Source organism: Cygnus atratus, chromosome 3, assembly GCF_013377495.2.
Source record: "Cygnus atratus isolate AKBS03 ecotype Queensland, Australia chromosome 3, CAtr_DNAZoo_HiC_assembly, whole genome shotgun sequence".
Taxonomy (NCBI): Eukaryota; Metazoa; Chordata; class Aves; order Anseriformes; family Anatidae; genus Cygnus; species Cygnus atratus.
Window position 1 is genome coordinate 71779432 of NC_066364.1, and position 15677 is coordinate 71795108.

A 15677-nucleotide genomic window follows, 5' to 3' on the forward strand; every position below is an offset into this window, starting at 1 on the left:
CAGCCAAGACAGCTAAGCCACGTGCCTGTCTTAAAGCAATCTGGCTGTTACGAGATGACTTGCACGCCTGTGCTGAACGCAGCTGAAGGGTTTTGATTTGGGGGAAGGAAGAGCAAAAAGCCAGCTTATAAACTTTGCTAAGTGGTAAACTTTAGTCTAATACGGGCTTAATCAGATTTCTGCTTTCTTGCAGAAAGGAGTTTTCACTGCAAACAATAGTTTTGCTTTTAAATATTTGCTATGCGAGAGGTAACAGCTATAGGGAGCAACAAATAAAACCAACTCAACTTTGGTGGGGGTAGGACCTGTATGGTCTGTGACTGTAATCAAACTGTATGCGAGGGAGGCCTTGTGGCCAGTGCTAACTGTGTCAGTGGGACATCCAGTGTTGTGTTGTGATCCCAGAGGCCTCTCCTAGAAAATTCTTTTCAGCTTTATTGATTGACCTTAGCAGCTTTCAGGGTGTAGGCAGAACGCATAGTTCTTGAATGTCAGAGGGTGGAAATGACACGGTACCTTTTTAATGTGATGTGATACCTAGTGGCTGATGTTCCACTTAGTTGGACTGCTATTACAATTAAAAGCAGAAATGTTGCTGTAACTGTGTTAACCTGAGTGGTGAAACATGTAGTTTTTCAGCTGCAAGAGAAGGGCTGGACATGAAATGATGGCTACCACCTAAATGCCCCGTTTCTTTTGGGTGATTGATCAGATGTCTTCCCTGATTGCCTTTCTTCTTCCAAGCAGCCTAAAAGATGAAGGAGTAAATGAGTAAAAAGTGTTGTGGATAGTGCTGTTAATACTGGTCAAGTACAACCATGTAAAATGAAGTTTATCTGATGCTAATTCTTCTGACCTGTAGTAGCTGGCTTGCAGTGTTACTTTAAGGAGAGAATGCATCTCTAGAGTCATGAAGAAATGTGATTGAAGAGGGAGCTTGTTGTAGGGAAGGTTGCTGCAGAACTGGTACTCTGGAAGGACATTTATGGGAGGCTGACAGTGTGAGGGGGTGGCTTATAAGGCTACCCCCAATCCTGCTCACAGTGTGCTACTGAAGGGTTTCTTGCTAAGATCTTAGTAAGTTCCTAAAGTATCTTTAAGCACGCATGAGGGAGGGGAGAGAGCATGCATATTGTCCTGGGTTAAACAAGATGTACTGGCTTTGCTTGTTTTTTCTTGAACATCACTTTAACTGAGGAAACTGGAGTCGACTAACAAGGCCTTTAGAGCAATGTAATTAATGTGCTCTCAGAACTGAGAGAGAGCTAATGCTTACAGAGGGATAAGTTAGGTCCTCAGAGGCTGCTGCTGTAAGTTCTTGGCTAAACTGAGGCTTGAAACTGTACAGAGTTTATACAGAGTTCTTAATAACTTATGCATATCGTTACTATATGTACCTCTTTTGACTAGAAAGTTATACTGGCTTCCTTCCTGCTAAATCTTCTAGTGAAGAAGACACTGACAGCATCTTCTAAGCAATGATGTGATGAGTAGGAATCTTGCTCTCAGAGTAACCTGAAGACCATGTTTTGATAAGTGTCAAGAAACATGAAAGGCAGGAATCTCAGACAGCCTCCAGGTGCCTGAAAGCTGATGCTGAACTGAGTGGTGGTAACATGCGTCACTGTGGCAGGCTCTCAGCCTGGCACAAATCCCCGTGCACATGTGAATGTGCATGTTCAGTTTATGCTGCCCTTCTTCTGGGCTGACAAGTCTCCATTCTTACCTTCCCTTGAGAAGGCAGACGGTTATTGAATTCTGTCTGTCTTGTTACCCTGGATATATAGAGGGGTGCTGTGAATGGCTGCTTAGGTGTTAGCATCTCGATGTGGCTACCTGTAACAAAGTTAGCGTGACGTGAGCAGGTACAGCACCAATGGGCAGCCCTTGCGCTACTTAGGGCTAGCGGTCAAGGTCACGTTCTGCCTGTCATCATTTCAGCTTTACCTGCAAGCTTGGTGGCTATAGCAGCTTTCTCCTGCTACAGTTCAAAGCAGTTAATGCGTGGGACAGGACTGAAAAACAGTGGTGGGGAGCCTGATGGAAAGATGCCAAAGAATGTATGTTATTAGGAAAAGCCCTGGCAGCTGGTAACAGTGGCTGGAAAGGTGTTGCTACAGAACATTGCCTTGGCTATGTTTTTGAGCTTCTTGTACTCTCTTCCTGCCCAGTTCATTTACTTCTGCTGCTTTTGCTCTCAGAACTATATTACCCCAGATTGGGTGCGGTGTAGTTTTGTCTGCCCTGAGTGAAGAGTTAACAGGCAGGAAATGTGGCTGGGCTCACATGTGACCTAGATGCAAAGCTGCTATCTGCAGTGATTACAGATTTGACTTTATCTCTAGTGCAGACATCAACAAAAAAATAAGGAGGGAAGCCAGTCAATACTGGCATTTTATAGTGTTCTCTGCAGTTCAGCCCAAACTTATTGCAGCACTAAAATCTACCTAGTAAAAATGGACAGCGTGGAGGACTTTGCTTAATGCTAACCAAATGGGTTTGAACAGAAACATTCCTGAGACTTGAAATGTGCTTCACCCTTTCCCTTCCTGTCAGGTGTTGGAGAAAGAGGGACGTGCAGTGAAGCATTGTTGACCCTAGCCTTCCTGCAGCGCACAGGCTGTGCTAAAGGGGATGAGAGCTGTAGGAGGACGTACATGGATGTAGTGGTTCTGTGTTGGGTTTAGCAGGAGATAATGCCAGTACTGCAGATGCACCCAGGCACTGATGGAGTTTCCATTAAGTACGCTCTCTGACACAATCTGTATAAAAGACAGGCTGAGAAGCTGGTAAATTGAAGCTGGTGGGAGGAAGGAGTGAGTTGTGATACTTGAAGCTAGCTCGTGATGGTGTTTGCTTACAGAATCTTGAGGAAGTAGACGTGATTAGAGAGATCAAATACAGTCTTAAGTTGGAGCTGGACTTTAGGTCATGAGAACTGCAAGGGAAGTCTTCAGTTGTACCCTGTTCAGACAGTTTTCAGGTGGACTGGTATGTCTTGTGCTGTTCGGTGCTTGAACTTAGAGCCTTTATGTTGAGCTTCCATGAAAGCACAGTACTATAACCCCCCTTTTCTTTTCCCAAACATTAGGTGATCTAAACTTGCAGAAAGCTTCTAAAACTCTTCTGGAACTCAACACTACAGCTGACTGCTTGCAGAAGGACAGTCAGCACCAAATTCAAAGCAACATTAACTTCCTGTGTGGGAAAACATTGGTAAGTCTAAATCACGTATTCTTATCTTCAATGGATAAAGCGTGTACTTTTAACTTGCTTTTTAGGGAGACTTGCTGTATTAGTGGATGTAGTAATTAACAAGCTTCTTAGCCTTAGGAAGAGCCAGTTACATTTTAGTACCAAATTAAGGACATGATCTAAAGGAGCATTCAAAATTCAGTCAAGTTAGAAAATAATTGCAGATCTGCTGTTTAGGTCTGATCACAGGCTCTTCTGGGTCTTTAATGTTTTGAGTAGTATCTTCATGTTTTTCTGTAGTATTTTAATAGTGTAATATGGAGGAATTGGTCAACTGGGTGCTGTAACTGAAAGCTATTGTTGCAATACTGGCTGTGTCTGACCTGTGAACCTAGAATGGCTGTTTAATAAAACAGTACTGAAGGACAAGACTGATCTCTGGTGCAAGTCAGCAAAGCTGACGTCAGTAAGCTTTAGATTTTGTCTGCACATAGTTGAGAGATTAGAGTGCTTGTGCATCTACCTGGGCTTCTGGGGGTGCTGTTGTTCGTGGGTATCTGCTGAAAGCATGAACGGAGATACCTGAAAAGTGTGTGTATGCAGTTCATATCCATGTGCTTTTGGAGTTGCACCTTCCAAACACTGAACTGATATCACAGCTTGGTATTCTGTACAGACTGATCAGTTTATGTATTTGTGTATCAGAGAGAAATACTTATCAGGGCTGCTGTTGGCACAAGTAACACCATTGCACACCCTCTTTTGGAAGTGTAGCCAATTCAAACAAGGTGCCAGTGCAGCAGAGAGGTTTAAAGGCTACCTGTGTGCTGTTTTAGCAGATGGTTCTGTAAACAAAATGAAAAATACAGCTGGAGTTGAGGAAGTGTCACCAGATCATAACCACCTTCAAACCTCTTCTAGTTAGTGTAGTTGTAACACCTATTTTCATGCGACCTAGCAAAAAGATTTTGTAATAGTGTCTGGAACAACTTGTTTCCAGCACTTTTTTGCAGGGTTAAATAGGGGAGGGTATCTGAATAGGCTAAAGTGTTTCTAGCTGAGGTGATGAGAAGTGCGGAAAAAATCTCATTTTCCTTTTATAAGCAGAGGCATTCATTTGAGTATCCAGCCCTGAACTGTGGTAGAAGCCTTGTCCTGAAATAGATGCAAATGTTTGACATGAGCCTATAAAAAAAATAAGTAGCTGACTTCAGAGGTATCCTTTCTGTATAGCTGAAGAACTTGTTAATCAGCCTCCTTTGTGGGATAGGGAATGGGTAAACTATGTGTTGTCTTGCTGTTCATCTCTTTATATACACACGTTGGTGTTTTCATTTTTAGTAACTAGATGTGCCTGGTATTCCTGCCAATGTCAGTTGGCACAAGTGAGTGCTTCTAAAAGATGTAGTACAATTTTTGCGTATTAGGATTTGCACATGCTTATTAGAGAGCTTGCATATGCAGAGTGAGAAGGATTTGGCACCCTGCATCTTCCTGAGTTTACCAACAAATCTGCTAAAAAAAAAAAAGCACAAACAACAGTCATGCTATTTAAGTGCTATTAAGAAACTGTATGGCTTTGGTCTGATGTTCTGTATTCTTTTTTAATCTCTTAAATTAACTTATTTCTGTCTGTAGATACAAAATAAAACTGAAGTCCGTTCTTAAAATGACTTTTTCTCCTTTAAATAGGGTACCCCTGAATTTGTAACAGCAACAGAGTGTGTGCACTATTTTGAGTGGAGGACATTTGTTGCTTGCAAGAAAGACTTGTTTAAACCTGTGAAAGAGGTAATCTATGTACTATACATACAGAAATTTCTTTTTACAGATCTGGTAATCTTGCTCTTCCAACCCTCCTACCCCAAACAAATCCCAACAACCTCCATAGGCCAGACTTGTTCACATGAATATAAAACAGCTGTTGGAAGCTGGTGGAGCTGAGAACTTTTGGTAGTTCTTCAACCTTTTGGGATCCATATGGTTTATAGTAAAACTCTTATAAGAGCTGGAGCAGAACACGCTAAGTTCTGGTGCCTTCTTTTATCCAGTGTATCTAGGTTTAAGTCTATCTGAAAGTACCTGAGCTTCCAGAAGTAAAAGCCTTTTCCACGTATTGAATTGGTTTTATAAATGCCTGTTCATAACTTCTCCCTACTTCATTGGCCTGCATTGTATGTATTTTCTTTTTCTTTTAGGTGCCTTGCTATGTATTTGATGAAGATTTGAAGAAACATGACTTAAATCCTCTCATCAAAGTTTCAGGACACTACTTGGTGGATGATTCTGATGATGATGATTCCTTGTTTATAAACATCTGCAGGGACTTAGGTGTGGGCACAAGCTTGTATCGCCTGTCAGAGTATAAATTTCTATCAGTATGATTTTTCTAGTGCCCCAGTTGAGGTTGTCCCATGACTGAAGACTGGTGGATGAGGATTTTCGCTATTGTTTCAAACTATTTCTGATGATTTGAAGGCTGCTTTTTGTGAAGCCAAGTTTTGTCCTCTAACTATTGAGCTGTTTAGAGATATTTGCCTTCTGGAAGGGCAAGGACTGTTAGAGAAGTTTAAGCTCTTCCACTCAGTCCAGTCTTTCAGCTGTTTATGTTTACTGCCAAATACTGCCAAGATAGTTCATAGCACATGTTTTAATAAATTTTAAAGACACTTTAATGAACTTTAAATAAATTTATTTGTGCTCTGAATTTATTACTTGCTTTGGGCTCCCGTTCAGGCTGTTGCTTTGTTCCAAGTCTATCCCAAGATGAATTAGAAGTGTTTAGGTGCTTTGATAAGTAACGGTGCATAGCTATCACTGTGATGTCAGTTGGGAGCAATATAAATAAGGAATTAAAAGAGCAAAATCACTTCTTTGAATCTTACTGAAAATGCTAGCTTAGTTGTATACTTGCACTGACTTTTTAAGCTGTGCAGTTATATTTTGTGTGCCCATGTTTAGTGGACAACTAAACTAAAACTTCTGCCTCTAGTGGCAGGTCTGATCTTCTTTTAAAAAAAAAACCACAGAACAAAACAAAAAAAACCCAACTATTAGTCTGAAACTTTTTGCTGACAGCTTTGGATAAGATAAGAGTCAAAGGAGGAAAAAACCCTTTCCTAACAGTAGGTGTTTCCCATCCCTTGGTACTATTTCACTGTTGTGGGGGGGAAAAATAGATAAAATACTTCTAGAAATTCTTGAGCCATATATATCCAACTGCTGCACTAGCTACCAGAAACTAATTTCAGCAAGGAAAAAAATGGGGCAGCATGAGCTTCCCCTTGTACATAAGTACTTCAGGTTTTGTCTTGCCAGTTACACATTCATAATGTTACCTGTTTTAATATTTTTAGAAAAGGGTGAAGCAATGGATAGCAAGCGAGTCCACAGATAAAATCACAAAGTACTCCGTGCAGAGCTGGGCTTAAAAATTGAATTTTGTTTTCTATATTCTTTAACAGGAAGCTCAGGTGGAGAGGCCAACAACTGCCCTGCTGGCAGTGCTGCTTGCTTGATACATGAAGGTCATGCATATGATGTTGGCCGTCCGAAGGAACAGCTGAAGCGTCATGACCAAGACAGGTACTTCACTTTTCTGGTGGTACTTCTGTGAATGCTTCTCATTCATCTAGGCTGGATAAAGCAGTCGTATTAACTTCTAGAAGACTTGTATTGCCATCAGCACAAGTTCAATTTTGAAGCATTGGCAGAGATGATTTTTTCAAATAGTGGGAGGGTAGAGTCTTTTTGCAGACGTCCCATTCTACTGCCATAACACAACAAGTTTTCTTCCTTGTCAGAGGCTCTTCCTTACAAAATTGCAAATTTCTTGGAAGCCAGGGTTAGTGTTCTCTGCCTCCAAGCAAAAGAATGATTTTTAATTCCATCTGTCTTATGTCTCAGGGCTTGAAGGGTAAATGTGTTGGCTCTGTGTTTTGACTTACTTTGTTTGGCTCACTCTACTGCCCAGGAGTACTCTAAATTGAGAATAGGGCCAGATGTTGCCCTTCTGTAGTTTAGTATGAATGGGTTCTTAATATAAGAAACACATAAGCAGTGCAAGGTTTATTGTTCCTGGTGGTGGCAGAAGAGCGAGGGCTAGGGGAAGCTGTTTCCTTGATGCTCTCTGTTCTGTTTCCTGCTTTTTTTTATGCTGGGAGTGTTGCCTGAAAGAAAAAAATATAAAAGTTCTGTATGTCCTGGGGGGCTTATGCCAGAATGGTCGGATCTAAGCCTGCTTACCTTGTCTGTACAGTCAATAGTGTACTCTTATTTCAGATACAAGTTGAAACAGTAAACCAGGATAATAACAGGGAGACCAAAGGCTCTGGCCTTTTGGTGCCAGGGTTGTTTTTTTAAAGGCTAACAACTGTGTAAACTTGTTGGAGGGTTTTTCTCCCATGAAACAAATAGCTAAGGTGTTGTGTACCAAGACAGAAGCTTGCATCTGAAGAAGCATAACACTTTCCTCGTAATAAAGTACAACTAGCATTGGATTTCAAAGTGCTTGGCAAGAAAGCTTTTTCTTACCCTGTTAGGGTTGAAGAGCTCTTCGTTCTTGAGGGAAAAGTCATTGTATGTACTGAATCAGACTAGGGTGGGCTGGGAAAGGAGTAATGTGAAGTGTATGTCCGCATCCTGTTACAGAGGCCAGTTAGAGGTGCAGTTAACCTGAAGCCAGATGGTCACTCCTCAAGTCGTTTTCTGCATGTTAGATCACATAGAACAGCAACACTTGCTAGGAAAGTTGTATTGGGGTTTCCTTGTTTTTTTACCCTGTCACCTTGCCATTTTTCTTTGTCAGATAGTTATGTTGTGTGATCCTACTCCTACCTTGTCTGATCCATTCCAATTGTCCTTCTACTGTCAATTTGCTAATGAGTTTGTCTCGATCTCAATTCTGGGATCAGGATGGAAAGAAATTGTATGGAAAAATGTAGGAATTTCAAAGAATTGTATAGAAATTGTAGGAAGGCCATGCAGAGGGACATGGACAGGATGGATCGATGGGTAATGGGATGAGGTTCAACATGGCTAAGTGCTGGGTCCTGCATTTCGGCCACAACAACCCCATGCAGCGCTACAGGCTTGGGGCAGAGTGGCTGGAAAGCTGTGCAGAAGAAAAGGATCTGGGGGTGCTGATTGCTCACCTGAACATGAGCCAGCAGTGTGCCCAGGTGGCCAAGAAGGCCAACGGCATCCTGGCTTGTATCAGGAATAGTGTAGCCAGGACCAGGAAGCACAAGTCCTATGGGGAGCGGCTGAGGGAACTGGGGTTGTTTGGTCTGGAGAAGAAAAGGCTCAGGGCAGACCTTATTGCTCTCTCTACAACTACCTGAAAAGAAGCTGTGGGGAGCTGGGGCTGGCCTCTTCTTGCAGATAACTAGTGATAGGACTAAAGGGAATGGCCTCAAGTTGTGCCAGGGGAGGTTCAGGTTGGAAATGAGGAGACATTTCTTCTCAGAAAGAGCAGTCAGGCATTGGAATGGGTTGCCCAGGGAGGTGGTGGCGTCACCGTCCCTGGGGGTGTTCAAGGAAAGGTTGGACGTGGTGCTTAGGGACATGGTTTACTGGGTGACAGTGGTGGTAGGAGGATGGTTTGACCAGATGATCTTGGAGGTCTTGTCCAACCTTAATGATTCTATGGCTGTCTTAATAATTATTTAGTAAACTGTAAAATGAAAGGAGTAGAGGTGTCCATAAAAAGTAACTTCCAGGAGTGGGACTACTTTAGTGTATTCTGTAAAAGAGAGGTGTCCCTCCAACACTATGCTTCTGTTCAGTGTGTCGTGTCTTTAAGTGTATTTTTTGTTTCTTGTTTTCTCTTTCTAGGCTGGTACTGAATTATGAGAGAATACCCGGTGATGAGGAAAAGCCAGACTTCTGTCTAGGCCATAATCCAGCAGTGACAATCACTTTTGTTTGCCCATCAAAGAGAGGAGAACAGGTAACTTTGCTGTTTTAGTGTGTGTTAAATGGTTGGTCTTCTAACTTCTGTTCGCGTTATCTTTCACTTTTATTGATAACTGAAGGGAACAGAAAAATTCTGCTGTTTTGTGGCTTGTCAAGAGTTGGGCATATCAAAATATAATACTATAAAAAAACTGTCTTCTAAAACTTAAATGAAACAAGGACTGCAATAAAATTTTCCCAGGGTTATATTCTTCCATTATTTTGGTGAATTTAGTTATCCTTTTCTAGGTTAAACATTTTTGTCTGAACAGGACTCTTAGTACCATGTTAATCCTTGGCACAGAGCTCTCTTTTGGCTGATGAAGGTTTTTTTTGCCAGTCAGGCTTGGGCATGCTTATAGTTTTGTCTGTTACTTGTTTCTTATTCTGGCCTTCCTCAGGGAGGAAAAAAAGCAAGTGTCACTGTTTGGCAGAAGTTTGTCACTTGCTAAGCAGGCTAATGAACTCCTTTAACCTTAAAGTTTGTACAGTTAAGCAGCAGATCAACTTTTGCAGGATGCTATTTGAGTCAACTTCAATGCAGTATGGTAATCACTGTTTGTGATGCCAGGTAATTTCAGCAACCTGCACTCCTTAAATTGGACCAGTGTGAATATTGCTGGTGCTCTACTGCTTCATATTGCAATGCTTTTGGTTATGGGCTGGCAAAGAAGGAACTCTTGTCAGGCTGAGTTTGATTTAATGTTTTGTCCCTCCTATGACCTAGATAGGTACCATACATCATTCTCATGACTGAAGAAGCAGACCATAGGGTGTCCTCTACTGTCACTTTGTAATACATCAGCATAACTATGCGCACATACACTGTGAATGGTATTGCTAATGTTACCTGTGCCTGTAACTTGTATATCTGCCTGTTTTAGTTATGTGAATCAGTGAGCTTCTAATCATTTCACTTCAAGAGGTGCAAAAATATTTTCTACAGAAAAAAACATTTGATGAAAGTGTTGGCTAAAGAATAGTCAATTACTACCTCTTATCCTGATTTGGACTGAGGGAAGTTGCTAAAATGTCCAGTGTCTAAGAGGCTGCATTGCCTTCAGATAATACTTGATCTGCTCCCTTCTTTGAGGAATCCCCAGAGGCAAACACGATCCAAGCTGTGCTCAGCAATTTGAGCTCCATGTTCTCTTCTTTTGCTGACATGTAAAGCAAAAGAGCTTTTTAAATGTACTTTACTTCTAATCCTTTGCTAATGGCTGATGCTTTACCTCTGTTTAGACTTTTAGTAGTTTGCCACATAATCAGTAAAAGGTGTTTTATTCAGTTCTCAATACCTCAATAGCCAGTGTTTGGAGATCTTAAGCAATTTACAGGTGAAGCTGCTCATTTCTGACTCTAAATGAATGTGACACCATTAATTAATGGATTCAATTTCAAGTACATCTCTAGACTTACAATTTTAATTCTGATCACTTCTGTATCAGAGTGCAGGTCCCAGACTCACAGCAAAAACAAATTGCCGGTATGAAATTGAGTGGGTTACTGAGTATGCCTGTCACAGGGATTACCTGGAGAGTAAGAGCTGTCTTCTGACTAATGAGCAACATGATATCTCCATTGACTTGAGACCACTTACTCAACTTCCAGGTAAGCTCACTATTTTTCTTTTGAGTCTGTGGTGCTACTAATCAGTTATGTTTCCATGTTTGGAGACTGGGAATAATATCTTATCTAGATATTTGGGTCACACCTGACAAGTAGACTTTGGTAGATTTTGTTTATATCTGTTCTGCTATAACACTTCTTTTTATTTATTCAGATTATGTCACACCGTATTTAGCCAAAGATGACAAAGATGAGTATTACTATTACTTGAATGTATGTGGGAAAACCAGTGCAGGTAACTGCAAGGACAGCACGGGATACACTTCATCTTGCCAAGTAAAATCTTCGAATAACCAGCAAAAAGTGGCAGGAAGATTTGAGAACCAGACCCTAAGGTATGTATATTAACAAATGTTTCCAGGCTCTTTAGCTATGCTAAGTTGTCTGAATGATGATAGTTCTTTGTTTCCTACTTTGACACCCTTATTTGTCTTGTAAGCAGTACTGGATACAAAATGCAAGCATTCTTGCTTGGTGTTGTATAGGAAAATATTAACAGTATGCCAGGATGGCATTAGCAAACAGGAGCAAATGGGTTTGGTAGGGGCCAATGCCTACACAGGAAGGAAACTTTCACCAACTTTGTCGGAACTGCAGACTGTGCTGTACTGCATCTTGTCCTTCTCGAGTTTTGCATGCAATGTGGCATCAGGGCTGGATGTTTTAGCTGTCATCTCAATCTCCACCTCATTTGCAAGAACATGCATTAATCGTATCCAAGATTACTTGAGTCCAGGAATTAGTGTGTGTTGAAGAACCTGAGGGTTCCCATACTGGGACAGTAGCAAAGAGGTTCTTCACCTAGGTACAATCTTTCATTCTATCTGTATGCATATGGCAGACTTGTAAGAGCAGTCGTCCAGGGAGTATGGCTTCTTCCACCTGCAAAAATAGCCATGAAATAGAGAAATATGAAGAAATGTTCCACTAAGGCTGGAATAGCTTTATAGCATTTTTGAAACTGTACTAATTCATGAAAAGGGAACATCTGTGGATGGAAGCCTTTGTTGCAGTAGAAATATCAGTATTAATGTTGAACAAGCATCTGTCTTCCCTCTTGAGTGAGATAATTAAGTAAAAAAAAAAAAAAAGTGGCTTCTGTTATGAGGAGAACACCGCGTTATTGCCTGATCACATTTCTATCTAAAACTGACTTTTCACTCAGATATTCTGATGGGGATCTCACTTTAATTTATCCGAATGGGGATGCATGTAGTTCCGGCTTTGAGAGAATGACAGTCATAAACTTTGAGTGCAATGAAACAGCAGGTGAGTATAATCAGCTGTGGTGACTCTGCTCAGAGTTTCTTCTGTGTTTGCTGGTAGACCTTAGGCTCAAATGAATGCATGCTTTGAACCACATTTAACACAAGAAATAAATATTGCTAGAGTAAGCACTAATTTCTGTGGCTTGCAGGATCGTTTTGTACTCTGTAGTAGCACTACTATGTTAAATTCGCACTGGTGATAAAGAATATTGAGGCATGAAAAGACCTATTTTTCTTAGTCAACAGTTTAAAAACAAAATAAATCCTTTTGCTGCACAGGACTTGTGGTTTTTCTGTCGTTCTTGCTCGTTGCATTGAGTTCTCAATTATCTCTCGCTTTTCTCTCTTCCTACTGGAAACCTAACCTCTGTGTATTCATCTTCAATATTAAGGTAATGATGGTAGAGGGACTCCAGTGTTTACTGGCGAAGTGGACTGCACCTATTTTTTCACTTGGGATACAAAATACGCATGTGTTAAAGAGAGAGAAGATCTCCTTTGCAGAGTTTCTGATAAGAGAAAACACTATGATTTGTCACCTCTGATCCGCAGTTCAGGTATGGCAGCGAAAGCTCACTTTCGGTTACTTTTGTTCTGAAACATCTGTTCTGAATTTACGTGCCATTTCTAGTGTCATTGCAATTCTGTAGCTGAACATAATACGGCTGTCACTTTCCTTGGTATTTTTCTGGGGTACTGGCACCCAGTGCTATCCTCTCAAAAGAAATAATCGCAGTAGGAAAGTAGCCCTATCTGTGACTGTCTTGGTTGTTGTCATCTTAAGTGGCTTTAAGTGTGAATTGTTTTTCTGTGATAAATGGTGTTTTGGAATGGAGTGGTTGGCATGGCATGATTAAGCTAGCTGACTTGTTCTTAGTGATTGTCTGTATTTCAGATTTAGCCCAGAACTGGGAAGCTGTTGACAGTAGCCTTTCAGAGGCAGGAAGGAAACATTATTACATCAATGTCTGCCATAAAGTGCTGAAGAGAGGAGGAGCTTCCCTCTGCCCAGATACTGCTGCTATTTGCTCTGTAGGTGAGTCTTTTTAAATCTCTGAAGGCTTGGCGTTTCTTTCTTTGTAAATGCAAAAGGGCTGCACTGGGTGCCTTCCGTTATTTGAGGAAATGGAAGTTAGGAGCGTAATTCCCTTGTGCTGCTAAAGACCTCAAAAGACATGATATCAGTAGACTTTCCTAACAGCTGAATGGTATTGCACTTTCCTCCAGGGCTTGTAGAACGGTCTAGGGAAGGTTGAAAACCAACTTGTAATGGCATGCTGTCTTATGACTTTCCGTTTGGCTAGTTAATATTCTCTTCATAGAGTAAACTTTCTAGGGGAAAAAAGTGATGCCTGTACTCTCCTTGCAGATAAACAAAACAGGAGCAAGAATCTTGGAACATTTGTTTCTTCGCCTAAAAAGGTTGGAGAAAATATTCAACTTATCTATTCAGATGGAGACAGCTGTGGTGTTAACAAAAAAATCAAAACTGTCATCACTCTTGTGTGCAGACCAGGTAAGAATATCCACACCTTTTTTCTTTAATCCATTTAAAAAAATGGAGATCATTTAATATTTCCAGGCATGAGTGCTAAGTCTTAGTATATGTCTTTGTCTTTTATTTTCTTGTACGCAAAAGCTGGAGGACTGTTGTTTGCTAGGGTGAGAGCAATATAACTGCAGGTATTTATCTCTGTTCATGTTTTATACAAGTATTCTTTGAATATTCAAGACCATTGAGTAATCTGTTGAACTGAGATTTTTTTCAAACAAGGTGAAGGTAAGTTTAGGTGACTAAAGCCTTGAGAATACCTGAAAGCTCTAGAAAGCACTTTCTACCTCTAGATTGTCTTGATAGAAAAGACTGGTCCTGAACCATGTTCACTTACTTTAACCTTTTTCAATAAACTTTCTCTGAACTGCTTGCATTTTACAGGAAGCAGGAACGCTTGCAGAAGCTGTTAATTTTCATCTCCCTATAATAGCCCACTAGTATAACTTCTTCCAGGGAAATAGAAGTTTTGGGTTCTTGCACTTCAGCATGAGGAAGCTAAACCCTCTGTATGTTGGCTGTTCAGATCAGGTCATGTACTAGTTCTGATAAAGCTGTTGCTTTATAGTCAAGCTCCAGGCTTGCATATAAAAAAAAAAAGTTTTTGGAGTGCGAGAGAGTACTTGGGAACAGAGAGTACTTGGGAACAGACTAAGCAGTACATCTTCACCTCTTGGCTAAGCTTGGGGAGAAGGATGCAAAGAACTAGTGTAAGGAATTGTTGATTGTGGTCCTTATTTTCAGAGGAGAGGTACTTCGTTACTTCTGGTCTGCTGTTGGGGAGGAGTCGGTGTTCGTAGGCTTAGATCAATAGTTTTGGCAGCCTGATTGTACTGTGTGTTGTTTAACGCATTGCTCTTTCAATACCAGGTGATCTAGAAAGTGCTCCAATCTTGATGTCTGAGGGTGTATGTTCATATGCTTTTGACTGGTATACTGCTGCTGCATGTGTCCTGTCTAAAACTGAAGGAGATAACTGTCAAGTCTCTGATGCTCAGGCAGGTATGTATTTATGTTGGCCAAACTGAAGGGCCTTCAAGGATAGGACTTGTGTCATGGCATTGAGCATTAAGTCCTCTTTCTGTGGAAAACCGAAATGAACTTGTTGCAAGTTGAAGCACCTAAAACACTGGAGCACAGAGTTTTAAAGTATATGCACATGTTAAAATGAGAGCAGTGTGAGCTTAATGCTCTTCCTAGTGTATGTGTGTGTGGGGGGAAATAGGTGTAACTTGTACTTGACTGTAGTAAATTCTTCTATAGGAAAGCATATGCTTCCAGTATGTCTGAATTTCCATGTTTCTGGAATGATTACGTGGAAGGGGAGACGTGTTTAGGGGAACATGTCTGTATAACAACTAGCTGTGTGGCCAGTAGAATCAAGATCTGAGAGATGGTGGGAAAAACTGGGACTGAAACTTATGCTGAATGAAATTTTATTCCTTCTCTGTTAGGCTTCTCCTTTGATTTATCACCACTGGCCAAGAAAAACGGGTTCTACATAGTTAATACTTCAGAATATTTTTTCTACATAAACATCTGTGGCAGTGTGCCAGTTGAATTGTGTCGCACACAATCAGCAGCATGCCAAGTAACACAAAAGTAAGTTGCTAGTTATGTTGCTTGTAATAAATCTCCTGTTGTGTGATGTTATCTAACAGTGACCAATCTGCATGTAAAGTAATTACTACCTGCAGTAGATTCAGGTAACTTGCATGTAAAATAAGTGTCAGCATAGTAATTATGCTGCCAATTGCTTCAAGCAAAGTGTATGTGATTTTGCTTGCAATTAGCTTTTGAGATTGTGTCCATTGCTCCACCTTCAGACATACAGTTTTTTTTTGGGTGGTCATGTGTGCAGCCAGTTGGAGTTGATGATCCTTGTGGGTCCCTTCCAACTCAGGAAATTCTTTCTGTGAGTGTTCCCAGAGGGGTTTTAAGTTGTGTATTAACTGCTTCAACTGTATGAAGCCAACCTGCACCTTGGATTCAAATCAGCTTGGTTTGAAGAGTGTTTGCTGTAAAGAAGCACTACTGACTAGGTTAGCCAAGGTCCTAAGGCTGAGTAGTACCTGCCT

At 40.9% G+C, this 15677-nt stretch overlaps 1 protein-coding gene across 1 annotated transcript in view; it reads left to right on the plus strand.

Moving 5' to 3' along the window:
- Positions 1-15677, plus strand: part of IGF2R (insulin like growth factor 2 receptor) — a 55582-nt gene that overhangs the window by 8376 nt on the left and 31529 nt on the right. Inside the window, exons 3-15 of the mRNA XM_035538378.2 lie at positions 3092-3216; positions 4888-4986; positions 5394-5526; positions 6660-6780; positions 9031-9145; positions 10599-10761; positions 10934-11114; positions 11945-12048; positions 12440-12604; positions 12943-13083; positions 13417-13563; positions 14470-14601; positions 15054-15201. Coding sequence (XP_035394271.1) covers positions 3092-3216; positions 4888-4986; positions 5394-5526; positions 6660-6780; positions 9031-9145; positions 10599-10761; positions 10934-11114; positions 11945-12048; positions 12440-12604; positions 12943-13083; positions 13417-13563; positions 14470-14601; positions 15054-15201 — 1774 coding nt within the window. The remainder of the gene's footprint in view (positions 1-3091; positions 3217-4887; positions 4987-5393; positions 5527-6659; positions 6781-9030; positions 9146-10598; positions 10762-10933; positions 11115-11944; positions 12049-12439; positions 12605-12942; positions 13084-13416; positions 13564-14469; positions 14602-15053; positions 15202-15677) is intronic.